The sequence below is a fragment of the Nicrophorus vespilloides genome, unplaced genomic scaffold (genome assembly GCF_001412225.1).
Source record: "Nicrophorus vespilloides isolate i.1.1-1 unplaced genomic scaffold, Nicve_v1.0, whole genome shotgun sequence".
Classification (NCBI taxonomy): domain Eukaryota; kingdom Metazoa; phylum Arthropoda; class Insecta; order Coleoptera; family Silphidae; genus Nicrophorus; species Nicrophorus vespilloides.
In genome coordinates, this window is record NW_017095946.1 from 22,484 (window position 1) to 49,890 (window position 27,407).

A 27,407-nucleotide genomic window follows, 5' to 3' on the forward strand; every position below is an offset into this window, starting at 1 on the left:
CGGCGATTGCATAATGTATGGAATCCGAATGAGGAGAGCGCGATTGTTCCGAGCTTAACTACGTTAGGGGCAGGCGTTTGAAGAAGATTCGCGTCGAGTTCTAACCCAGATTAACCGAGTCAAATTTAATAATGCAAGGATCGGACTCCAACATCTTTCGGTTTCCTCCCCGCAGAGAAATAAATAATAACCGGGGAGAGAAACGCGGATCGGGGGCGGCTCCGGATTTTCTTTTGTCTTCTTTCGGCAAACGGCAGAAGAAGCGAGTGAAATATAAAAATGTCAGCGGAAGTATTTGCCATAAATTTTGTGAGGTCTGCATTTTTCACGGCATCGCGGTATGAAATGTAATCAATAATAAAAAAGAAATTTCCTTTGTTTTATTCTTTGCAGAATTTGATCTTTTAAAATTTAGAATTCAACTTATTTCAATTGTGATTGTCAAGGATAAATTTATAAATATATATTTATACTCATGATATATAATTCTAAAGAAAATAAGAAATAATTCGTAGGATTAAAGAAAGGTTTAACCAGGATTTAAAGATTACTTACAGATATATCAACATATAATCTAGTTAATCATTGAATTGACATATAAACTAATATGTTGAATGTTATAGAATTCATTGTATTGTGAACAATTGAATAAATTGGATAATAAGAATAGATCTAAAAATGAAGCAAGTGGTAACAATCGAATTGTGGACGTAAATGAAAATTCGTGACACGTGGCAATGTTTTTATGAAACAATTCGTAATTTTCAATTAGAACTTTTTACATTTAATATTCGTTTACAAATAAGTATATTTACGGTAGAGACGTGGCACAGGAAAAACAAAGTACTATATCTCACTTCCTGTGATCAAACAAATAAAAAAAACTAACGTATAGAGATTAATGTTTGGTTAAAGTGAGTTTCAGTGGAGGCGCGAGAAAAGTGTCTCGATAATTTATTGTCAATAAAAGGGAGAAAAATATTGTGCGGTTGGTGTAGAAAATGAAACGGGCGAGATATTGATGATAAACAGCCAGCATATATACATATATATATATATGTATATATGTATAGATGTCCCCTGTTCGCTCTTTCTATATATATAGATATATATTCATCCCTTTTTTGTATATGTATATATCTGTACACAGCTAGAAGACTATAAAAGACTTCATTTAGCATCCCTTTTGCGTCGCGAGGCAAAGTGGAAGGGCTTTTCGAGTAGGGGGTGAATGGGGCGTCGCGACGGGCCCCGCCCTGCGCCAATCGGAACGAGGGTCGGGTACCTCGAAGGGCGTGTTCAACCCTCGGGAAATTGAAAAACACACCGACGCCGGCGTATCGATGCGGCGTCGAACCTTAGTTGCATATTGACTAGCGAGGAGCGCACATATTTTGCGATGATCAATCGTTTGGAACGTGAACCCGGACAATTGGATATAGAGATGTTTCGTGTGCCACCGATCTCTATAGATGATTTCCCAGAAATCCTGCTGTGTATGTTATTCATTTATTATATTTGTATATGGTATTTATATTGGTTTTTATTTATTTTAAGTTTAGTTAGGAAGGTTTAAATAGATGGATACCTCGTATTTCAAATTAATTCTGTATTTGCTTAGTGAATATTGTCTCCCTGTTATCAAATAAGAAAGTAATGACTAAAAAGTACAAAATTATTTTGTAAATTGAATTAAATAAAATCAACCAGTGTAGTTCTCAGGAAGTTAACATTGAAATTGACAAACGATTATATAATACTATTATTTTATATCTTAAAATTGGTTGGTACAAGAATGATATATATTATATATTTAGTCTATGGACTAATGATGGATACTACTGATTGCTATATACTAATATGTTAAATTGTATATAACTGTAGTGATTTTATATGTATATTTGATGTTGACGTTTGTGATATTGTTTCAGCTACGATACCAAAATGCGGAGGATGTCATGAATTGATATTAGATAGGTTTATACTAAAGGTAGCTGACAGGACGTGGCACGCGAAGTGTCTCCAATGCAGCGATTGCAGGGTACAATTAACGGACAAGTGTTTCGCGAGGAACGGACAGTTATTTTGCAAAGACGACTTTTTCAAGTAAGTATCTATTGCACACTAGAGAGTTAGATATTGGGGTATTTAGTAATCGCGAATCGGATGTAAACAGTTGTTCAAATCGAGGTCCAATCATTTGGAACTGTTTCCATTGAGACGCGAATAAAAAGTGCCATACGCATCAATCGGCCATTGTTTCGATGTCCTTGTATATATGTGAAGTCCTGTAAAGGTGTAACAATGACGATTGTTTATGTGGCGCTGTGGGTGCAGACGATTCGGTACAAAATGCGCTGGTTGCGAGCTGGGCATCCCTCCAACCCAGGTCGTCCGGAGGGCACAAGACAACGTCTACCATCTACAGTGTTTTGCGTGTGCGATGTGCGCCCGTCAACTCAACACCGGAGATGAATTCTACCTCATGGAAGATCGGAAGTTGGTCTGCAAACCGGACTACGAGGCTGCCAAAAGTAAGGGTAAGTCCCTGAATTCCATTCATCATTTTCCTCATATTCATTCAAATTAATAAACTTCCTACCTTATAATGAAATATAAGCACCACTTATATTCTTGTTACTTCTTTCAGCGGCGGAATGTTTAGATGGTGATCAGCCGAATAAGAGGCCGAGGACTACGATAACAGCAAAGCAGTTGGAAACCCTTAAAACAGCGTACAACAATAGTCCGAAGCCAGCAAGACACGTCCGTGAACAGTTGAGTCAAGATACAGGATTGGATATGCGGGTGGTGCAAGTGTGGTTCCAAAATCGGCGAGCGAAGGAGAAGAGATTGAAGAAAGACGCCGGTCGAACGAGATGGAGCCAATATTTCAGATCGATGAAGGGCGGTTCATCGCCTCGGCACGATAAGTTATTGGACAAAGATGATATGAAAGTAGATTTGGATAGTTTTAGCCATCATGGTAAGTGCATTTTACTTACGTTCTTGATTTTTTTACTACATATATTTTGTACCCAAATACAGATTTGAGTGATGATAGCTATGGAACAGTTGTAAACATGGGAATGGACCAAGATGGTTCTTCTCCTCATAATGGGAGAGGACCATCGTTTCTTCACGGCGCTGCCTCACCTCCTTACTTACCAGGACACACTCCTCCACACGGTCACGAGCACTTCCCCTATCCAGATCAGCTCTCTGTTTACAATTCAATAGGTAGTGTAACAAAGCCCATCCTTTAATTATTCTAACCTTGGTATTCAACTTGGAATTGGTTTCAGGTCAAGCCCATTCAGCTGGAATGGGTATGGCCCATGGAATCCCACCGGGCGCCGACACAGACATCAGCAATGACAGCAGTCCTCGGAACTACCCAGATTTTCCGCCGAGTCCGGACTCGTGGCTCGGCGAACCGTCCAGCGCTCATTACTGACCCAATGAAATTTTATTTATTGATATTTATATTATTCATGTACACATTTTCATTTCAAAGTTCATGTATGTCCTCATGATTGCATGCGCGTCGCTGCTGAAATGCAACGACTCAAAGTCACAGTCAATAACAACGCGTTTTTCGAAACAAATGTACAAATTAAACTCATCCCTCTTAAGCACAAACACTTGTTATTGACTGTCACTTGGGATTTGAAAAGAAGAGATAAATGAAGAAAGAGAATACTAATTTTATCGCTGTATAGTATTGTTCTAGTCAAATGAATCTAAACAAAAAAATAATAATAATTATATGTGTCCGTTTACCATTCTAGTCGTCAAGTATTGTTTTAATTTTAATAAATTAATCTAACTTACTTTTTATTTATCCACCACCTTGTTTTCTTTTTTATTTTCTTGTCGATACTTTATGTGTCAATTATTTAAGAAGAATTATTGAGATCTGTACATAAACCACCAGTTTGTAATATATATGAAAAGTAATGTGTATTTGACATATTTCGAAGATATCAAAATTGTATAAATTACTACTAGTACTCTCGAACAAAAGTTAAAATTTCTTAGACAAAGTGATACAATTAACACTAACTGAAATAAAATATTAGTAATCCAATGTTTACATTATTTTCTTGTTTTAAATAAAACTAGAAAAGATGAACAATCTTTTTGAGCTTGCCTTTATTTACAAATATATATAAATAATTTAATAAATAGCTAAGCTATAGAACAAATACATTCATTTTAATATTAATAGAAATATATCATATTTCAAATAAATTTGAGGCAAAGTATGCAACCCAAATAACATAATCTGAAAATTCGATATTTCGATTGAAATATAAATTAAATTTAATAACGTGAGTATAGAATATTAGGATGGAAATAATATGAGAAATAGTTTTCAAACAGTTTTATTGTTTTTTTTTAATATGCATCACTATTTAAATAATATACAGCCATTCAGGCTAATTAAAGCTCTGTAGTGGTAACTCCCCAATACTGTTGCATGCGATCCAAATCCAAGGAATCAACTAAACCTCGTTCTTGCATCACTGCAAAATCGTATTCGAGATTGTAGGGCATCAGACGTTGAAGGCTTCCAAAATATGCGGCATGGGGTCCACCGACCAATTTTTTATCCAAAGATAATCGTGAAGCAGGTCTAGAAACTATTGGATTGAAAGATCTTGCACTTCCAAATTGTCTAGATAAAAAAGATCCAGCTGCACTGGAAGAGCTCCCTAAATCTGGCAAGTGAGGGCTACTACGCGACAAAGTCGGATTTTTACTTCTCAAACCTTTATTTAAAGTATTCAACTCTTTATCGAACAAGAGCTGCGTGTTCTGTTCAAGCATATACTCCCAGCATTTGAACTGTTCCTCGGACATTGCCGAATCCGTTTCTTCCCTTGCTTTATCCTCTTCTCTGCGCGCTCTCAAAGCTTTAGCGACTCCCCTGTAACTTCGCCTCTCTGGAGAAGCCTTTACTTCTGCAGCTTCGAAATGTGAAGGTGTTACTGATCTCAATGACCTAATTTCATTTTGTTTATTAAGTTGGTTTATAAACAGCTTTGCCGGTGAATTGCAATCGCTACAAGCGTGTTCGCTTTGTCCACTTGGAGAAGATCTATCATCATGCACTAGTATAGGCATTGTCAGTTTCTCAATGCAATTTACACATTCATTGTTCAAAGCTTCACAACAGCAACCAGGTTGACACGAATTTGGAATCTCGCTCTGAAATTTGTTCTTTCTGATAGTTTGCCTGAGCTCTTTCATGAGCAAATCAACATCCGAACCAATCAGATTAAATTTAACCACTATTATACTCAGATTCTCTTCAGCACCGTAACTCTGAGCCAAATCTTGCAAACGCTTAGCTGCCAAAATGACATTTCTCTGCAGACTGACTTCTTTTATAGCAGTTTCTGGGTTCATTACGTCCCAAAGATTTTTATTTGCAATGATCATGTATTCGTCCTGCTCATCCAAATATATTTCCGTAACATCAGGGTCAGGTACCATTAATTGTAATTGAGGATTGGTGCGAATTTGTTTCCTTTGTTTGGTAGGCAATAAACGGATGGGACCTGCAGATCTTCCAAGAACCAGCCTAGCTTCTCCAACACTGGATATTCTCATCACGTACTTTTTTACTCCTCCGCAGAAGGAATAGTCCGCATTCACTTTAGACTTTAAAATGTGAATAATAATAGCATTCATCCCATGCTTTTGTCCTTTATCTCTTAATTCTCTATGCGCCGAGAGCATCGTGTATTTCATGTAATCAACTGATGTTTCTTTAACGGTTCTCTCCTCTAAGAGAATTCTTGGTACGACTTTCTCCACGGCAACCGGCATATCGCTGTTGTTCTCCCCATCAAAAATACCAAATAAGCCTTCAGTGTTGCAAAATGCGGGCAATCTAATCTGAGACACATATAATCGCTGTTTGGAACCTGATGTTTCGGAAAATCCGACGCTCCAGCAAGCCTCTGTCAAATCATTCTCGCAAAACGGAGATGGACTTACTGGTAAACTAGTTCTATTCTTACCACTAACATCCACCAAACTCATAGGTCTTTGAGTACGATAGTTGTGAAATTGTTGAGAATCAACATGCAATTTGGTGTTACAAGATAAATCCAAAAACTTCAAATTGGGTGGAATCAAAGCGGACAAATCAATACGATCCAATTGGTTGTGCGCAAGATCTAACACTCTTAAAGCAGTCAATTTTGAAAGTTTCGGTATATTTTGCAATAGATTTGAATGTACTCGTAGAACACTCAAGTGCCTCAATTGGCCAATATTATCTGGTAATTTGAGTAATTTGTTCCCGGAAAAAACGAGCTCCTCGATTTCATTCCAGTAAATTGAGCAATTCTCGGGCATCGCTGTGAAATTATTATAAGCGGCATGCAGTATACGTATGTTCCTCAAAAACCTGCATATTTTATCCAAAGCCCTATCAGATAAACAATTAGCCGTTAAGAATAATTTTTCTATTTTCAACTCTTGATCCGGCTGTGGCAAATCGCACAATCTGTTGTTGGATAGATTTAACACTTTAATGCTGTTGACGCACTTGAAGAAATTCTCTGGTATATTCGACAAACTGTTGTTTTGCAAGAACAGCTCTTGTATTGGTAACTTCCTCTGTATGCTGGGTAAATGCTGCAGATGATTATAAGCCAACTGTATTGTGTGCAGGTAAGGCATTTCGTTGCAAAATAGATGATCGGGTAAGAGCTTCAAATTGTTATTACTTGCAAACAAAGACCTCAACTCCTGACAACCCGATAACCAATCGGGCAGAGTTTCCAATTCATTGTACGAAACATCCATATGCTTCAAATTCAAAGGAGGTGAGGTTGCATTCAAATATTGAATCCCTGAAAAGAGCGAAAGTGCTTAAAGAAATTCGGATACGCAACACGAGGTAACTCACTATTATTTCCGGCGATTATCGACGTCAGATTTTTACCATAAAGCGTTAAATTCGTTAAATTGTTGCGAGAGCATTGCAAGACTTGCAAATGTTCGACGGCTGTTAAATCCAAACTTTCGATATTGTTTTCGCTCACATCTAATTCCGTTAGACTCTGAAAGGAGAATGCATAATGTAGTACTTCACTGTTGGATAGAAAACACTGAATTATATAATACTTACGCCATAATTGCCTAAAATGATGTTACCCTTCAAACGATTTCCTCTCAAATTCAAATTTGTCAACACGTTCGTTTTCGTGGAATTTTCGGGTTTATATTCAGTTTCCTACAAAATCAAATAATTAAATTTATACTTCAATGCACATTCATTTCTTCAGTCTGATTACTTTATTAATATAAACTGCTTTTACTTCATTAACATTGACCGTTCCGAATTACAGCCAATTAATAAAATTTAAAAAAAATGTAATAATATTTCATTGTTAATTAATAATTAGTTTTGTTAATCGAAATATGTTATAGACAACTGTTAAAGTCATGTGATTTTGTGTAATGTAGGTTTGTGCGGTGATAATATTATATTAGAAGCTTACTGGAAGGACGAGGGCTCTCATGTCTGCAAATTTGTCGGGCGGAAGGGCCAACCTGTTCTGTGCAATCCGTAGCACCTTCAAGTACCTCAAGTCCCATACAGTGGCCGGCAATACACTTAGCACATTCTGATCCAAGACAAGTTCTTGCAAACTGCAAACGGAAAATGAAAGTTGAAACGCAGGATGCACAAACGGGACGCGGCAAGGACGTTTTATATCTCCGTCAGGATTTCACCAATTTACATTTGGGTTCGTACGGATCGTTTCTACTCGATGCGTGTTCAATTGATTTTTGGATTAGTTGATATATCCATTTCGGTTTAATATCTTCTGTTTTGGAGGATAAGCTGCAGACCGAAACAAGAGGCGCACGAGTTCTGAAAGCCTCCCGACGATCGCCTCCTCCCAGGTTTCTTTACTCTTTTTTTTTAATATATGCGTTTCGGTAGGCTAAGAGCCCGTGAAAGAAACAACGGAAGTTCATTCATCGCAGTTTTCTATGTTTCTAGTGCTATACTCGCTTATTTATCTTTTCTTAGTAACACCAATGAACCTAAGTAAATCGAATAAATACATATTAAGCATTCACCTCATAACAATTCTGTCAAGTATATACTTCACAAATATACAAATTTATACTGTATCAATTTTATAATGAAAAAAATTGGAATTCAGTTTCAAATATTTGCAATCTAATTATTATATGATATTAAAAGATTTAAATACATTTTTTGATTCAAAATAGTAAAACTTGTAAATAATCATCTACAAATAAATTGATTTAGTATGTTGAATAATCAAAACAAATTTAAATCTCCAGACTCTTCTATATTTAACAGTTATTACTATTCTATATCGCAAAAATTTTAAGCCAGAATAATTTTCTTATTAATAGAAAGCGCTTATATTAAACTCTATTATAAATTAAGTGAAAGACTTAATTCCATGAAATAATAAGATTACATTTTTTTTTATTTTGAAATTGATCATAATGAACACCTTCACAAAAGATCTTAGATAATATCCACACTAATTGACTATCGATCATTGGTGTAGACCATTATACAACACACTCCATTGTTTTACAGTCGTTACGCGAAATGCACTTATTATTTCGTTTCAAAATTGCTACGAAAATTGCGATAACATAAACGCAGAACAATTAACTTATATAACGGATGCTCAACAATACAAAAGCCGAAGTGAAAGTCTTATCACAGAAAACAATACTATTATATTAATATAATTATGATAAACTTTTCAAGACTTTAAGAAATGTTACAATCAATACAATTCGATACTTCTCAAAACAATGAAAATTACGAAATTAAGTTGTTTGTATCACATGTACATTCGAAACTCAGATTATGCATAAGCACCGAAAAGGTAGGATAAAAACAGCCTTAATTATAAAATCAAAATTAATTTCCAATGTTTTTGACAAGCATAATTTAATGTAATTTGTAATAATCATACTATCGATTTGGAAACATTTTATGCGATTCAAGGAAATAAGTGATTTTCGAAATAGTGAAAATAACGCTTTCCACCAATGTTCGTAATATTAATCTTGGGCAACAAGCTACGTCTTGGCTAACGAATTTCAAGAAGCGGGTCAAAGAACTATAATTATCTTAAAAAACATAAAATTACTTACTTGATCAACTTATTTATCTCGGTAGGTATGGTGAGTAAATTATTGTTGGAGAGATCAAGGCACAAAAGGGAAACTAATTTTAGGATGCTCATCGGGAATGCTTGAAGATCGTTAGACCTGGCGCTGAGCACACGCAGGTCCTGCAACGTCCTCAGAGATCTTTCCGGTAAAATGATATCCTCCACATAAAGCATGTCCTCCCTATTATTGCCTTTCTGGCTTCGGTAAATCCCGTCCAGATTTAAGCTGCGCTGATTAGTTTGTCGAATTACAGTCTCATTGGAAACATTCGCATTATCCTAAAAGAAAGTAGCGAATTCATTAATTACATAAATTTTAAAACATTATTTATTTACCAAAACATGTTGTTCCTCTTCAACATTCACCGATTGCGCCTCGAGCGAATCCAATTCGATGGTATCGCATTCGGCGACGGTCTGCAAATTCCTCCTCTGCAGATCGATCATCCTGGAAGATTTTTTTGGAGCACAGGATGCGGCGAGAAACATTACAGACTGCAGATTATCGGGCACGGCACGAGCGGGAAGAAAATAAATGGAAAATAAGTAGAAAAGATGGAGAAAAAAAACAACGCACTTCGCACGGATAAAGAAGAACCTTTGGGTCGACAAAGAGAAACCGAAAGAATGGAAGGAAACTATTTTCGTTTTCGCCGTTGTTGTACCAGAGTCATTGTAATTCTGGTCTACTGATGTCGACGACGAAGAGCACAATGGCATGACAAATACATGCTTGGATTCATCCGAGTTGCCACTCACGTTTCACGATTTATTGGAAATTATTTAAGATCCCGAACCTGAAAGGGACTTTTTTTTTCTGAGCGGTTAAAGAAAGCATTAACAAAATAAGTATAAAGCGTTAAAAAAATATTTAATTTCACTTTATTATTAATTTGCTGCTATTAACATATAATATGTTTTATAACTTATCGAGTGCTGTGTTTAAAAAAATGTAAACAATAATATGTATTCATGTATTCGGTAATTAACGGAGATATTGTAACTAATCCTCTACAATTTTCCGTTATCCGAGTGTGCATATGACACAGTGCATGGTTTCGTGTGCCGTTAAATTGCTAAGATTTATATAAACTAATGTAAATAGAGCTGCTGGATAGTTTACTCCAATTTGAGAAAATTTCTTAAGCAATTTCGCGCAGCGATTGTCTCTAACAAACTAGAACTGCAAATATCCTCAATCGTGTATTTTCCCTTTGCATTTGCAAGTGGCTCCGCAGGATTTTCTCCTCGTCTGACCAAGGGTAGATTCCGTGTGACAAAGCCAAGTCGGATGAGCCATAAACAGTTCCCGACAATTTGACCAATTGTCGGCAAATGGACAGGAATTTGTGCACAGTTTATTCCTGAAGCAGGAACTTTTGCAATTCCTGCAAGGTTTACCGCTTCTGTAAGGTATACCTAATTTTTTACCATAATTTCCACTAAAATAATATAAATTTAACATCGAAAGAAGATAACTATTAAATACATTACATGGGGCAATAGTTGCAAACGTAATTGTAATAATTAATGCCCGTCTTGTTTCCAATCCTATTGCATTTCGTTAATCCGCATCCAACTTGATGCGTCGACGCCCAAACCATCTGGGTGTAATGTCCAACCACCAAAATATCATTATTTTTACTACCATACGTAAAATTGTCTTTTTCCAGAAACCATGATTTTATAGCGAAAAGCCTTGAAAATAAAATTTACATATTTTACATTTTGATAATCTTCCGAGTTATTTACCAGGGGACTAAATGTGTGGCAACAAAAATATTTTGTCCACAGGATCCGTAATTATCTACATATCTTCCAGTAAGGTTATCATGTGTTAAGAACATACACTCACTGGCCCATTTCTGTGCAGCCCTAGCAGCTTTCTTATTCCATTTCTGAAATATTTAAATATTCCTATCAAATGCAATATTAATAATTTAAAACATCAGCATATTCATATTCCTATTATATAATGACTACATTAATAAAGCAATGATTATATTTCTGATAATCACGCACCATTCTCAGCATATTAGAAGCCCTCGGGACTACCCTTGCTCTAAACTGGTTGTGGTACATCACAATCTTCCTCTTAATTGGATGCTTAAAAGGATGCACCTTCGCCATGGATAATCTGTCTCCCATAAGTTTGGGTCCTGCAAGAGTCATTACATTTAAATCAGTTCTAAAGAATTAATGAACTTACGTCTATCGTTTTTCCATGCGGATCCCTCGATATAGAACAAATACACGAAGCACACGGAGAAATAGAGCAACTTCCGTAACATCGCTGCTTCGCCTATAGCTTTTGAAACTTGAATGACCGAATTGCAATGATGGTTTTGTTTATTTTTGCTTTTTTTTTGTCTTCCGTTTGTAATTTGTTTATCTTTCGGTTCTTTGTAAATGAAATTCGCGCGTTACTTCGCACTCAATAAATCCTTTTCGCAGAGCGCGCGCTGCTTTTCTAATTACACATGTATTATCATATGGTATGGACGTGCGATGTTTTTTTTTCGTATCAATAATATTTTCATTGTGCTGTGGCATGAATTCGCCAATTTTTTATTTTGCCTGTTCGCCTTCTCAATTGGTTTAACTGAAAATGTTCGGACGTCCAGCCAAGAATCCCATACACTCCGACATCATTAATTGACCTAAGAATGAAATATGCGTTAATTGACCTCATTCCGTTTAAACAATTTCCTACAAAAAGATTGAGAATCTAGGTCTACTCCTTGCCATATGAGTTTCAGTATACAAAAAATGACTAAATTTACGGATAATAATTAACCGTAAATATATTTTATTTTACATTCCTTCAAAACATTTTTTTTTTAATTTCTCTTTAAAATTACATGAAATTACAGTTACAGTTTAATTATATAAATATTTATAAATATAGACTTAATAATTGTAGCTTATGTAATTATCATTTCGTACAGTTTGTTTGAAGTATTTAATTTTAGTATCGCTTTGATTCAGCAGTGTTAATAACGAGTATTTGAAATGTAGAAAAGTCTATTAGCGATTTTAAAAATAACGTTTACATAAATTTTATTATTATTGTTGATTCATTTGAATTCATGAAAATTATATATCGACAATAATAATCATGCAATAAAAACAAAATTTATAAATACTTATTTATTGCTATGACCATTTTTGTTTGTATATAAATAAATATATGATACATATTCTAAAAACAATAGTTTATATTAAACTATAATAATTATAAGTGATTAAAAATTTAATTTGAACTGAAACAATTCACTTGTCTTTTCTGAAAATAATTTTAAATTTTTATGAGGAAAATACAGAAGATCCATCTATTGATAAATAGACACACTATATAATAATTTTATAATTTGTCCTTTTTAAATGTTATGTTAAAAAGGATAAATTAATAATTAAGGTATAATACAATATACAAGAAAACGCAGAAAAATAAACTTTAAAAATTGATATAATTATTAAGCAAATGCTCCATCTCTTGAATATTTACGATCACAACTGATTTAAGAAAGTACTTAAAAACTTTGAAATAACAAGGATACTGAGAATCAAATTATAATCTTTTATTTAATAAATCGAAACATTAATACTCACTCATTGTAATTATATCAATATTGAAGTATTTATAACTGTATATATACTATACGAGATGGCGCAAGCAAAGACTTTCAAATCAACGATTTCTATAATTGTTGTTAATTACATAATTCTCGAAATAAAAAAATATCCTCTTATCCAGAATTAATTAATTTAAATTTAAAAAATATTTTCTTTTATAAAAACGTATAAATAGATATTATGAAAATTTTATTTTTACTGCCCGTAGTTAGGATACGATTTTAGAAGTTTATATCAAATTTAACACAATTGTCATTTAAACAACAATTTTATCTAATTCAATCAATTAGTCTTAATTCGTATGAAAATCTTGAAAAGAATTAATATTTCTGTTTAGACTTAAACAAACTTTACATTTGTCATAAAATACATTTGTTTGCTCTTTACGTCTAATTTCTTGCATAACTAGCCAATGATGCATTCGATCTATTCTTACATATTTAGAAGTAAGAGTAGTTATTGGGTCCTTTTTCTGAGATACTTCCTGAAAAGATGATTCAGGTCGTTCTTAATATTCGTTTATTTTTCTTCTTCTTTTTATAAAATTCCAAAAGATACGGTGAGAAGAGAAGTCCCAGATTGCGCGCCTGATACATCATTTTTAAAACTTGTGTACACATATTATGTGTATTTTTAATATGTTTCACTATAAGAGTAAAATCCGGAAATTTTGGAACGGATTAAACTCGTTAAGCGAAGTTCCACTGCAATTAAAAGAACATGTGCACAATAAATTTAATATGCAGAAACACAATTATATTTCAAATAAAGTGATTAAAAATGTTTTATGTAGAAAACAATAATTTCAATTTTATTATGTATTCACAAAAATAGGTACATTTCATTGGGAAAAAATGGAAACTTGAATGAGAAAAAAAAATAAATAATTCTTTTATTTATAAACATATAAAGCAAACATAAATTTTAGAAATAAATATTGTAATAAATTAGTCATCCAACAAATTTTTAGTATTCTCTGACAATTCGAGTTCAGTTACACGCATATCTAATTCAGCAAATAACAATCGAGTTGTCATTGTAATATCATTATACCTTTGCAAAGAATCTAATACTTCATCTGTGACAGTTTTACTTTCCTCATACGTATTCAGATTGGTAATAGTTAATTCCTCTAACTTATCAGACAAATCAGTGACCTGAGAGATATTTGGGGAATCTGCAAATGGCTTTAACTTCTCAATGTTTGCAACGAGCTCTACTTGTTTCTTCAATTCAGGATGCAGCTCCAAAATGTACTGTTTCTTGACTTCCAGCTCCAATTCACTGTCAATGTAGTTAGGGTCTAAATACCCATTCAATATTGCCATCCTCTGCATTACAGATAAAATGGTTTCTCTGCAGCTGAGGGAGGATGCTATCATTGTATGGGCTTGCAGCAGAAGTTCAGTAACCTCCTGATTCTTGGGTATATCCTTAAGTCCTTTAAAAACCATCTGTTCCAGAGCAGCAACACGCCTCTCCATAATTGCAAACACGATGTCGTCCATGGTCCCCACAAATTTGCAGAAAATAGAAATTTATTGTTGAACCATACAACTTGCTATAACTGGTGACAGGTGAATGCCAACCCATATACACCCATGAATGCAGTGTTGCTAGTTATGTCAAAAAAATATATGCGACATACACGAAACCAGGAATATTTTGGGAACGAGCAATTGGGTTAAGATAAATTGTCTATTGATTATTTGGAATTACACCAGGTCAAACTGAATAGTTTTGTTTGCAATAACAGTGCTAAAATTAGCCCTTTTCGCATTTGACAGATATGGCAGTGTTGCCAATACGCTGAAAGCGGTTGTCCATTTCTCAGCCAGTAGCGTTCTATCAGAAAAGTTTAAAGTTTATTGAAGCAGGGTGAGTTTCGCATGTAAATATAAGTCATTTCATTACAAATACTAATCGTTTGTTTCATTAAGGGTTGATTTGGTAGAACCCCGACGGCGTTGCCATGTGTCCATTTCAGCAATGGCGTCAACGTAGACTCAATGCGTTTCCTTGAAGAAATTGCAAAAGTAAATAGCTAAGTAATATTTAATTCAGCCCAACTGTAGATTCGTTTAGTTCTAATTGTTGCACTTAGTCATAGTAGCCTTGATCAATTGCATGGTATAATGTAGATTTTTTTAAAATACATAACGTATTTTAACCACGTGCTCCATTTCTCTGCCCAATCAATAGAATCCTTTTATTTAAATAAATTCAATGCAAAAAAAATCGTAGAAACGCAATTGCTGGTAATGTACCATCGAACGTACAGCTATTTTCTTAGAGCATTTAGATCGTTGAGTTTGTTAGACATTGGATATGTTTGTGTATAATTGAAATATATGGAGGAGCAAAAAAATCAATATCGCTGCAGCAGCTTCTACACGAGCGGCTGGCCGTTTCCCGCGTAAAATTGATCGCGCAATTTGTATTCTCTATTTCAACTATGCCAATTGTTACTTTTTTTTCAATGTAAAATAACGGTGTTTCGTTTGCCTAAACTACAATTATTAATCGTATTACTTTCACGTTCCTACCGGAAGTCTCATGTGGTTTAGATTATAGTTTACTGCATATTTTATATAGTTTTCTGTATATTTGTTTGCTCAATTTAGTGTTTAGTGCATTTTAACTTTGTATGCTTTTAATGTATATGTATCTATAATAATAAGTTTACAAACAAATTTTGTCTATTAAATACATATTCTTAATACATTAAACTAATATATACTATTTATTTCAACATTATAAACAGAACTTGCGCGGTGCGTTCTTTAAATATTTGAAATATCGTCATAGTATTAAATAAAAAAATATTTACATATGATTTCATACGATTGTGTAACAATTCAAATAACAGATCTATTTCGATCTATTATATTATTTTTAACAGGCTTACAATTTGTTTACATTATATCATTTTCGCGCAATGTAAATAAAGTTGAAAGAATGCTTTTGTTATGGTTCGTCACTATTATTATATAAATGTAAATTCTGCGTGTGTAGTCAAAACATTGAAAGTGTAAAAGGAGTAGTTTTATAAACGATTAATGAAACGCGCAAAATATGAGCAGAGAGAGAGAAAGAAAACTGTTGCGTAAGCATTGTTCCCTTAATTTTCGAAGAGTTCGAAATTGTGTGCAATTTACCATTAAGTACCAATAATTTAAAGTATGACTAAACCCGGTAATTGTTACCTACGTTTATCATTTTTCATTGTTAATGTCACACCGTGTGATGATGCTCTACTCATCATCATTGGCGGATTTCATTCATCTGACCTTTGGCGCACAGTGTTTATATGTGTATATAAACCACTATTTTTTGTTATATGCCTCTATCATTGGAACTCGAGAGTCTTTATACTTGCAGCCGCATTCAATTCTCACCCAGTGCGTATATCCAATTACAAATAAAAATGTGTCTTCTCTGCACAATTGCTGTGGTGAGCTGAATAAGCATTCATTTTAGATCCAATAGTCCGAAACGTTGTCTGAGATTCTCTGTGATTCGGAAAATGGAAATCTTCAGTAAGTATTTCGGTGCCACCCGACTGAAGCGAACTCACACTTTTCATCACGCGATTAATTCTCAAAATAGAGGTAATCAATATATTCAGCCACGTGGTTCGCAGTTCCAAAGCATTTGAAATTGTCACCGCAACAAAGATTTATTCAACCGTTAAACAAACATACATTTTTGTTTGGAATCGTGAATAGTACAGCTAGATATAAAAATCAGCGTTTCGGTATATAATTTAATGTAATTATCTAAAATTGCTGTTTTCCAAGGGCAACGTTTTTTTTATTATTGTTTTAGTTTCATTTGTAACTAATACTAGGTTGGCGACTGTACTTGTTTAATTTGTTTGTGGATTATTGTAGTTAGTTGTATGTATGTACTTTTCTGAAATTTTGATTTTGTTTCAGTAAACTTCCTACACGATGATTACTCAGAAATAAGGCTTTAACAGGAAAAAGGGGTCCACACCTAAACATCTACACAGCACAATTATTTTCATCAAATTTTAAATAGATTTCGTCAAATAAATTACTTCAAACATGTTAGAACCGTACGCCTCGGAATGGACATGGTTGGTCGTGGTAGGGTTTATTATTGCATTCGCGTTGGCTTTTGGAATTGGAGCCAACGATGTTGCAAATTCTTTTGGAACCAGCGTCGGTTCCAAAGTGCTTTCAATCACTCAGGCTTGCATATTGGCAACCATTTTTGAAATTGCTGGAGCCATCCTTATTGGTAACTATATACTAAAGCCCTGATCCTGTATATTTGAAATTCACCGTAAACGTCTATGATTTTAGGATATAAAGTATCCGATACCATGAGGAAGGGAATATTAGATGTTTCTGTATACGAAGATTCCGAGGTGGAATTGATGCTGGGATGCCTTAGTTCTTTGATATCTAGTGCCATTTGGTTGCTTGTAGCTACTTTCTTTAAGTTACCAATATCTGGTACTCATAGTATTGTTGGAGCATCCATTGGGTTTAGTTTAGTTGCACGCGGTACTAATGGTCTTCACTGGAAGACTCTGGGCACTATAAGTAAGATCAAATTACTTTAAATTAATTCGTCTATATTAAAATAATTATTGTTTCTAGTTGGTTCCTGGTTTATTTCCCCCGTATTAAGTGGAATAATGTCAGTGTTTATTTTCTTGATAATAAAAAACAGGATTCTACAGAGACCCGACCCGGTTGAATCCGGACTTATGTGGCTACCAATTTTCTACAGTTTTTCAATTGCGGTGAACGTCTTCTCGATAGTTCACGACGGACCAAAACTTTTATACATGGATAACATTCCGTTATGGCTGGCTGGCACTATTAGCTTATCAATTGGATTCATTTCGATGATCTTCATTTGGTTGGTGATAGTTCCGTTTTATCGTAAGAAATTAAAAAAGGAAAATTCAGTCAATTTTAATATTGGAGAATCAAATGGTAAGATGTCATACATATTTGCACATCTTTGAGTTGCAATACTTATTTTTACTTCATCTGCTATTAGATAATTCTCCGGATGGGAGCCCAAAAAAATCCAACAGAAATTCGCAGTATAGCGAGCGTCAATTAACTGTAATAACAGAAAGTACTGAGATGATTTCTTTGGATAATGACAAGGCCACGAAATATAAGTTTCCGAGTCCTGGTAAAAACAATGGTTATATAAATGGGAAATCTAAGGAGATGCCGGCAGTGAGCAGCACTACTTCGTTGTCGTGCGAAATCAATCCGTCACTGTCCCCAAATTCGAGTGGATTTCCTTTGATTATTGAAAAGAGTACCATTAAAGTAGATGGGGAGGAGAATCGATGCGTGGTCGAGCTTCCAGAGGCAGAAGAAATTGAAAACAAGGCTGTCTCGAAACTGTTTAGCTTCCTTCAGGTGTTGACTGCAATTTTCGGAAGTTTTGCTCACGGTGGGAACGACGTCAGCAATGCCATTGGACCGTTGATCGCTCTTTGGCTCATCTTCACGGAGGGTTCCGTGCAGCAAAAGGCAGACACCCCTATTTACATACTTTTATATGGAGGTGTTGGAATATCAGTCGGTCTATGGTTGTGGGGCAGGAGGGTCATTCAAACGATCGGTGAAGATCTTACCACTATTACACCTTCTACGTAAGTTTTATAAACATTTTCATCCATAAATAATATAATAATTTATTAATCCAATTGGTGAAAAAAGCAAAATCTGATGGTCTTTACTTAATAATTATATTTGTTCTGTGATGCTTCATACTTTTATCATATCTAAAAGTAACTAATCTACAATTACTTCAATACATTATATAATATACATTTTTATATACTAATACAAATACTCCAATAGATATATTTTATCAAATGAGATTAGAACACCAAAAATATATCTTTACAATCCTCCAGATATATTTTATTTTTCATATATAATTTTATACAATTTTCATTAAACAAAAAATAAGACCATTTTAAATATATAGCATATATATTGTGTTTTGGCAAGTTGATATTAATAGAATAAAATATTTTCTTTTGTACTTTCGTTAACAGGTTTGAAAAGTGTACAAATGTGAATAATTGTATAAATAATTATGTTAGGTAGTTTAACTAATATATTCAACCATCTACATGTGCTTTTGCTCTTTGTTTCAGTGGTTTTACAATAGAAATCGGTGCAGCTTTTACAGTATTATTGGCAAGTAAAATTGGGCTACCAATATCGACAACACATTGCAAGGTGGGCTCTGTAGTTTTCGTCGGTTACTTCAGTTCGTCCAAAAAGGGCGTCGATTGGAATCTCTTTAGGAATATTATTTACGCATGGGTAATAACCGTGCCCGTCGCTGCCTTAATATCGGCTGGTTGTATGTTTTCGTTACAAAAATTGATCTTAAAATAAATTCAACATACCCTAAATAATAAAATTAGTTGAAAGTCTAATATATATATATACTACTTGCCACAAGAAAAATACAAAAAAAATGTTAGTAAGTCAATGTTTTATATAGTATGTAAGGAAATATTGTACTAAAAAAAAAATGAAACCGATCAAATGAAAACATTAATTTTTCTCTTTGTACTTATTATTTTATTATCATTTTGAACCATTATATTTAAATAAATTATACATCTGTGATTCTTAAGAACAAAAAAAAAAGAAAGAATGTTAACTACAATGAAATAGGTGCCAGTGAATTGTTAATTTATTTTTTTTTCTCTTAATATTTTAATTAAGGAGGTGCGCGCATGTTTGTGAGTGTATATAATTTTTTTTTTGTAATTTATTTATAATTTTATTTGAGTTTCTTTAATTATATTTGGAGCAATTATTAAAGCGACACATTCATCATCAGTTAGGATCAATAAACATCCTTTTTTTATACAAAAAAAATATTTCCTTATTTCTCAATTAACCCTAAAATAAACAAAACTATGTACAAAAAAAAAATCATCTATATATAATTTAAATAGGTGACAAAATCAATCGTGTTTCATTCCTCCATTACTTTATGCAATGTATAATGAAACTCGATTAATTTGTATATTGAACTAGAAACCTACACAGATTTATTTATTTTTTCTTTTTTGTAAAGAAACAATATTTATATATTTATACACATATATATATTCAAACCCCAAAAAAGAAAAATGTTCTTAACGTGTTTTGTTATTACTGTATTTTGCAAATAAATCGCTTTGTTAAATACCATTTCTAAATTTTGTCACATATGAAACAATTAAGCTACTTTGAATATAATTCAGCCGAAATTTCCAGCAACAATTCTTGACATATAATAAAAGAAAAGCTTAGCTTGTACCCCAAAGATATTTACGTTATATAAATAAACTTTAAACTAAATTATGTGTCTTTATCGTCCTCTTCTATAGTCACTTCATTTACAAACGCATCGTCCTCGAAACTTTTTGTCGCTATTTCATTTTCGAATAACGCATCGTTCAAGAAAACTCCCTCTTCCACCGTTTCACACTCCACAGAATCAACGCCGGTATCTTCGAATTGCAAACACTCGCTTTCATCGTAATCTTGATCTAGCAACTCCTCCTTTATGTTGATAGTGGAATTCAATGGACTTACACTTACGGCCTTAGCTTGCAGAACAAAGTTTTTGCCTTTTTCCTGTAAATGCGAATAAGATTAATATTATTATAAATATATTATATGTATAAATACAATAGTGCAATTCATTGGTTGGTTCATAACTACTTACACTAATATCCAGGCTACTTTGTGGAACAACTTTGAGAACAACGTTTTTACCAGAAGCCGTTTTAACGAGGATTAAATTTGAATTGTTACTAACAATTTGATTAGCATTTGTGACAATGCTTTCAACCTCAGTTTCTTCCTGATGATCATCAGAACCTCTACTAGCTAATTGATTAGAATCCAACAATCCATAATGAATATCGGCTTGCCAGGGATTAAATTTCCCCCTGCTTGAATTCCCATCCAAATAGCCATTAACTAGAACCTCATTTTCCAAAACCTCCTCATAAACTTCCCCTTCACTATCATCACTGTCCTCTCTTCTACGCGACATTTTAGGTTTCCTGACTCCCACAACCTCTGTTTGATTAAGTCTCTTCCCCCTTCGGGATATAGTGAAATGATTGGGATCATATCCTTCCTTTCTCATCATCTCTGGGAGGTATCTTCTTCTCGCATTAATAAACCAGTTACTAATTTGAAGGAAAGTTAGATTCGTTTCCTCAGAGAGTATCTGTTTTTCAGCTTCAGTTGGATATGCATTAAATCTATGTTCATACAACCAGGTTTTTAGAATTTTCACAGACGTTTTTGGCAAATGTCCACGTCTTTTACCACCAAGTTGTGGTCTCCTGATCATCACTGGCTCAGTATATATATTGTTGTCACTTGGCAATTCAATCTCAGGCTCTTCATAATGTTCTTCTGAGTCTGAGTTTTCCATACTGTTTGAATGGAAGGTATCGTATTCAACATATTCATGGGCCATGGCTAAAAAAGTTAAGGCTTTTACATTAAGTCAAAATTGACTTAAATACTGAACACATCAGCCGTCAAAATGAATATGGACATTGTGGAAAGAAATCAATTCGATTGATTTGGGAATTCAAAAACAAAAACTGTTATATTTCAAAGCACAGCATACTCTGAAGTAAACATTTTGAAAATATCAAAAAATAAGCATTTTATTATTTGGATATGATATTGTAATTAAATACTATAAGAAAACAATAGAAAGTCTTCACATTCAACTAATAATATGTATAATAAATCCATACTGATTTAAAAATAATTATTACTTTCCATGTTGGCATTCATTAAAGTATGTCAATTTAAAATATGAAAATATGTATTTATAATAAGGTGTATGTTATTATCTATATCCAATAAAATAGAGACTTCATTCTAACATGAATTCATTTAAAACTTTTTTTTAAATAAGCATGATTTAAGTATATGCATATTGCAAGGGATAATGTTTCTACTTTATTGTAAAATAAAAATAAAACAAGTGTTTATAAATAATATAAGTACTGACTTATTCAATTGTTTATTGGTATGAAATGAAAAAGAGAATTCTTTGCAAAAACATATAATCAATTTGATATACAAGGATATTTTTCCATTGTTTACATACAATTGAATTGGAAGAAATATCAGGAATAAAAAAAGCAAATGCATTTTATATAGATTGTGAACCCAACCCTACAATATGGAAACTACTGATACTACTATATAGGGAGAAAATCAATAAGAATTTTATTGAAATAGCAAATCTTGTTTACAATGCAATTGTATATTGTTGATTCTGTTTGTACGATTTCCCCGTTAATCGTAACCGTGGCAATAGTAAAACCGAATTGATTGTGGATTCCATAATGGCGGTATAGAAATGTTATCAGGGCGTATGCCCACAGGAAGCAACAAAGTACAGTAACTATTGCACACAGGAAATGCACAAAATCAACAACATTTTGCGTTGCAGACTCCAGCTTTTGACCATTTGACATAAATTAGACAGAAGACGGAATTGGGGAGACGTAATAAACGAAATTTGTCATATTGGTGGTTTCATGTCAAATAAACGTCAACTGTCAACACAATACGTTCAAACGCGATTTAGTTTCCACAACACCGTCATTTTCTTTGTTTCTCACAATAAAACACTGTATCACTTACCGATAATTATATTTTCTTTCTTAAAATTAATACGCTTCAAGTCCTTAGCGACTAGTCGATAATATACAAGCTATTACGTCATCACAGCTGGGGGTTTTAACATTTTCCATTTTGGCAACATTGATTTTAAATGATCTTTTTACTTAATTTACGTACTACACTTAATACAATTATCAATGCATTTTTCATCAATCGAACCTAATAATTATAATTTAAGTTCATAAAATCACTCCAATTAATATTTTTTCTTATAAATGTATGTAACCATCATTACATACGCGCACATAAAGTTGCATATATTGACAGTTCGTAGAATAATATACAGTGTAGTTTAGTCGAACACAACTATAGTACTGAAGGAACGACTTGAAACGTTGTGGCTAATGACAATAATACCATATCTTGTTTTGGTTAATAATGTTGATTTAATTACATTACAAATATGTAAATATTTACCTACTACTAATTTATCTAATATAAGTGTATGTTTTATTTATATAAAATCAAATTTTTCTTAAAAAAAAACTTCAGGATTAACAAAATTATACTAAAGAAAAGAACTTTCGAGAATAACACAATATAATACAAAATTACATAATTACAACATATCAATACTTTTGCTAAAGTCTATGACTTTCGGCTTATATCATTTTATTTTAAATTAACAATTTTAATAGCACATATGATAGAGACTAATACTTTCGAAAACTGCTTTTATTTTCCTTAATTCTATAGTATTTGTTTTGTGCATTTAGTACAGCGCACATTAAATATTTATGGAATTTCAGTATTTTATTATTACTTGATAATACTAATATATACTTTTACTATTATTTACATTTAACATTACAAATTAATTACTAATTGCGCATGAATGAAAAAAATACGTTGAAATATAGGAATGTATAACATTGCTAATATGGGCAGAAAATACCTATCATCAATAATTTTCTTTAATAGTTGTAAAGAATAAGAATTATATGTTGCAAGAAACGTTATTATTATATATTTCAGCAGATACAACTTTTAGTTCATACAATTATTTTTTTTTTTTCATATTAATTCAGGTGATTATTATTGAATAAAGCATTTTTTTGTAAAAGTTTATAATGTTAATAATGATTTATGTTGTTAAAACTCAATATCGCCTAATTACAAACAAAAACTTATTTCATTGAAGAGTTTAATTGAAAATTGTATACAATTGCAAATATTTGCACTTATTTTAGAACTCGCAGGGAGCAGTAAACCTTAGTAAGGTGAATGTTAAAGATAGATTGAGCAGAAACGGTATAAAGTTCAATAACTCAAATATGGATGGTTAAACAATAGAGATGCAACAAGTCAAATACACCAAGTAAATTATTTATCTGGACATTCGAGTGCATCGGCTACTAAAGCCTTTTTTGAAGGGTGAGACAAAATTAACGGATTTGGACAGGATATAGCCATGGGGAGAGTTTGTTTTTAGCAAATTTTGTTATTTGTTTTGATTCCTGTTCGTTGAATCGGGTACGAAGTAATACGGGAAATACGTCGTTAGATTCGCGCGCATTTAGTCCCCACCAGAAAGCCGGTGATGCCGCAATCCTATTGGAGGACGGCCAGTCCCCACACACCCTAATTCCGTTGGTAGGATTTTCAAAAAATAAATCCTGTGGCTGGCGTTTATTTCGTCGAGCGTCCTTATAGATTATGGTTTCACGCGTATTATAATGTATTCCATAAAAGTCGACGAGTAGTAGTATTTCATTTTATTTTTAAATCTCCAAACTCGAATATGCCCTAAGCATTGCCACACCGAACTTACCCCAAGCAGAAGACGACGGCCTCACGAAATAAAAAGATTCTTAAAGTAAAGAAAAAAAAAGAAACCTGAGAGAAACATAGTGCTGTTTGTGAATGGGAAAGAATCACAACTTTACTGCTCGATCCAAGTCAGTAAGTTTTAAATTTTACTCCTTTATTTCATTCTAGTTCAGATGTAACACGCGAACGAACGGTCTGTGTTTTGGGTGGGTGAGGGTTTAGTTTCATGTCCGTTCAAATTCATGACTAGATCCACACTCATGCAAAATCAAAAGACAATGAATCAACAAGTCGCTATTTTCGATGTCGTGCATTGTGCATATTTTTTTTAGATAAGTATAAAATAAGAACGGTTATATATTGTGTAAACAATAATTAAGCAGAGGCTTACGTAAAATGTTGTTGCATTTATGTGGAAAACAGGATCTATTCAAATGTTAACAATATTAACACACCTACGGATAACAATGTTCTATAAAAATAGATAAACTTATAGCGAAAGTAGTTTTCTATACATTTAGAAAATAAAATAATCTTTGTATATGCAATATATATAATAGTGAAATTAAATTTAAAATTATATTTTTAAATTAAAGTATTTTGAATTTGAACACAAAAATGAATGAGAAGAAGTTTTGGTAAGTAAGAAGTTTTGCTTGATATTAAATTTTGAAAAAAAAACTAATATTTCAGTATTTTGCGATAAAATCATAAAATGGAATGTATAAATCTTAGATTAACTAAAAAGAAATGCAAGCGAGTTATAGTAACGAGTATCATTTTTATTGATCATTGGTAAACTGGAAAAACCTGTAGTTAATTCGATTAAAGGATTTTCTTGCGTTCGGTGCTGATTCAAAGCATGACATGGATTTCTACGAATAACAAATTATTAAACTCGACGAAAATACACACAAAATTTCACCGATTGACTTTGTTTTTAATGTGTGCCAAGGAGACGTTTTAATTGTTATTTGCAAATCGTGCAGGATGCGTCGCAGCTTTTCTTTTTTTTTAGAAACGAAATACTTGCACACCTCAAATTATTGTCATTACGATTTCCAAAGGAAACGCATTATTAAAAAAAATAAATAAATGGCGACGTTGTTTGGTAATTAGTCACTTTCCACTGTTCCTCAGGACATTTCGAAAATGCGTGCGACTTTTTATTATGTTATGTCTCTCCTTTGGCTTTGGTCTGTAGTTGTAACCTTAGTGGAGTTAAATTAATGGGTTTGTTGCTTTTCGTGTTTGTAGTATTTTTAACCTTGAGGGTACGAAGACGAAGAATATCCTCGAGCAGCGTTCACCCTTCTTATGTTTCACGCTGAGAATTAGGGGCGGCTGGTGGAAGCGGGTTTTTAAAAAGGAACGAACAGATGCTCGACAGACCCTCCATTACCTGTACTTTTTATTTTCAAAAGCTTCCCATGGAATAATTTCGCATGTGTAATTTCATACAGAGTGGCTACAAAATATATATATATGCAAAATAATACTACACTAAAGTTCAACAGACGCTGAAAACATGCGGCTTTTAGAAAGTGCATAATTTGTTTTCCATTTATTTTTATATATATATTTTATTTTATTAAGTGAAAAATAAAATCGTGCAATTGGTTGATTATTGGAAAGTATTACCAATATTGCGCCATTTTATTAACTTTCTTCAAATCAAAACTCTTCAATTTTCAATCAATTCAATTTATTTAAATAAAATATGTTTTTCTTACTTTCTTGTTTGATATATTTAACATAAAAAAAGAAAATCAATGTAAAAGTTACTTTATTATAATAAAATCGTTTATTAAGTTCTTTTAAAGTTTCATAAGTATTTAATAATACGTTCAAAGTACTTATTGTTCGTAATTTAATAAATTCTAAGTAGTTAAATAAAACATTTAACTATGAGTTTAAAACCCAAATAAATAGTGATTTTATGTATAGAATGCAATGAATTGTATAATCATAGTGAACGTTAGTTTAATTTCAATTAGTAAGCATGAAATAGTATTAAAAATCGTTCTTTAAATTTGACTTGTTATATAAAAACAAATCTTTTAGACCAAACATCTGCAAGAAATAGAATTTCAATCGTGTTGAGTAACTTAATCTGGCCTACAATATATAAATGTGATGAGTTCGTATAAATATCGCTGAATGGTAAAGCGGAGTCGCGACGACAATACGTGTTGTTGTTTTTAATTTTTCTTTTTTTTTTCAATAACATTTCGATGAATATTCGACAAACCGTAAATTAGAAACCCAACGAAACGTTGCTTTATTATTTACTAAAAAAAAATAACACTCACTTTCGCAGAGTGTGAGTAATTCGTAATCAATGACGCCAAATGAATAATAAATTACGTACGTCCGCTTGAATTCATGATTCAGAAAATCGCACCGGTAAAATTTAATTTAAAACCTTTCTGATTAAAAAAATGCTTTGTTTCACTTCACGTTTTATTTGGATGAATCCGTGGTATATTTTACTTATTAGGGTTTTAACGTTTTGATTAATATTTCTTTTGTGTTCGTAAATTGTTGTGGGAAAAATAAGCGAGTTAATAGATTTCGTTTCGTCGATGTTCTTAATCATTTCCATGCAATTAACTAACCTAACTAAAAAATTATTAAATATTTATTGGAGAAACTTGTGCTTGTTCATGTTTTTGTTTTCTTTGCAATTTTATGTCAAAAATTAAATTTATTATTATAATATTAAATATTTCCTTTTTTAAATTGTATTAATAACCAAACTATTACAATTTACTTGTTGGCATTGAGAATATGTTTAATGGTGAATTACAAATTACAAATTGATTCATTATGAAATAAACGTTGCAATTACTTCATATTTGAGATTATTTCATGTATTTTTTTAGATTTTTTCTTATTTTCTATCTAAATTGTTAAATGTCTATACTACGACCCAAGTATTTATAATATACAATTTTGCGATCTATTAAAAAATTCAATTGTTAAATATGTGAAACTTTTGGCATGGATTTATTCACTTTTTACAAATTAGTTGGACAAAATAAAAAGATTTTAACAAAAT

At 32.7% G+C, this 27,407-nt stretch overlaps 6 protein-coding genes across 11 annotated transcripts; 2 read left to right on the top strand and 4 right to left on the bottom strand.

Annotated features, from left to right (window-relative positions):
- The first annotated feature begins 525 nt into the window (after window positions 1–525).
- On the top strand, window positions 526–3,844 carry LOC108568951 (LIM/homeobox protein Lhx3). 3 transcript variants are annotated; one of them, XM_017930305.1, is made up of 6 exons: window positions 526–1,496; window positions 1,932–2,106; window positions 2,329–2,540; window positions 2,651–2,986; window positions 3,049–3,240; window positions 3,306–3,844. In XM_017930305.1, exons 1-6 carry the CDS (start codon window positions 1,400–1,402, stop codon window positions 3,455–3,457), a joined length of 1,164 nt encoding a protein of 387 aa, XP_017785794.1. In that variant the 5' UTR covers window positions 526–1,399; the 3' UTR covers window positions 3,458–3,844. The 3 variants fall into 3 exon arrangements, with proteins under 3 accessions (XP_017785794.1, XP_017785795.1, XP_017785796.1); XM_017930306.1 differs by having other exon boundaries at window positions 2,329–2,534; XM_017930307.1 differs by having other exon boundaries at window positions 2,338–2,540.
- A 577-nt stretch (window positions 3,845–4,421) lies between these two features.
- Window positions 4,422–9,681, bottom strand: LOC108568931 (protein phosphatase PHLPP-like protein). Its single transcript, XM_017930282.1, has 6 exons — window positions 9,537–9,681; window positions 9,181–9,479; window positions 7,524–7,674; window positions 7,151–7,255; window positions 6,929–7,082; window positions 4,422–6,872 (listed from the first exon to the last, which is right to left on the bottom strand). Exons 1-6 carry the CDS (start codon window positions 9,645–9,647, stop codon window positions 4,447–4,449), a joined length of 3,246 nt encoding a protein of 1,081 aa, XP_017785771.1. The 5' UTR covers window positions 9,648–9,681; the 3' UTR covers window positions 4,422–4,446.
- Window positions 9,682–10,100: 419 nt separating this feature from the next.
- LOC108568923 (cysteine-rich secretory protein 1-like) lies at window positions 10,101–11,813 on the bottom strand. Its single transcript, XM_017930272.1, has 5 exons — window positions 11,410–11,813; window positions 11,223–11,359; window positions 10,953–11,098; window positions 10,695–10,898; window positions 10,101–10,642 (listed from the first exon to the last, which is right to left on the bottom strand). Exons 1-5 carry the CDS (start codon window positions 11,489–11,491, stop codon window positions 10,396–10,398), a joined length of 816 nt encoding a protein of 271 aa, XP_017785761.1. The 5' UTR covers window positions 11,492–11,813; the 3' UTR covers window positions 10,101–10,395.
- Window positions 11,814–13,765: 1,952 nt separating this feature from the next.
- Window positions 13,766–14,549, bottom strand: LOC108568950. The gene has a single exon (XM_017930304.1). The coding sequence runs from the start codon at window positions 14,342–14,344 to the stop codon at window positions 13,784–13,786; it is 561 nt and encodes a 186-aa protein (XP_017785793.1). The 5' UTR covers window positions 14,345–14,549; the 3' UTR covers window positions 13,766–13,783.
- Window positions 14,550–14,625: 76 nt separating this feature from the next.
- Window positions 14,626–19,445, top strand: LOC108568949 (sodium-dependent phosphate transporter 2). 4 transcript variants are annotated; one of them, XM_017930301.1, is made up of 7 exons: window positions 14,626–14,714; window positions 14,777–14,872; window positions 16,775–17,102; window positions 17,168–17,410; window positions 17,468–17,809; window positions 17,877–18,489; window positions 19,003–19,445. In XM_017930301.1, the coding sequence occupies exons 3-7, from the start codon at window positions 16,907–16,909 to the stop codon at window positions 19,247–19,249; spliced, it is 1,641 nt and encodes a 546-aa protein (XP_017785790.1). In that variant the 5' UTR covers window positions 14,626–14,714; window positions 14,777–14,872; window positions 16,775–16,906; the 3' UTR covers window positions 19,250–19,445. The 4 variants fall into 4 exon arrangements, with proteins under 4 accessions (XP_017785790.1, XP_017785791.1, XP_017785789.1 ...); XM_017930302.1 differs by lacking the exons at window positions 14,626–14,714; window positions 14,777–14,872 and adding exons at window positions 15,839–16,237; window positions 16,317–16,375; XM_017930300.1 differs by lacking the exons at window positions 14,626–14,714; window positions 14,777–14,872 and adding an exon at window positions 15,839–16,375.
- A 562-nt stretch (window positions 19,446–20,007) lies between these two features.
- On the bottom strand, window positions 20,008–22,632 carry LOC108568922 (iroquois-class homeodomain protein irx-1-like). Its single transcript, XM_017930271.1, has 3 exons — window positions 22,538–22,632; window positions 20,580–21,349; window positions 20,008–20,488 (listed from the first exon to the last, which is right to left on the bottom strand). Exons 2-3 carry the CDS (start codon window positions 21,345–21,347, stop codon window positions 20,210–20,212), a joined length of 1,047 nt encoding a protein of 348 aa, XP_017785760.1. The 5' UTR covers window positions 21,348–21,349; window positions 22,538–22,632; the 3' UTR covers window positions 20,008–20,209.
- Window positions 22,633–27,407: the final 4,775 nt, after the last annotated feature.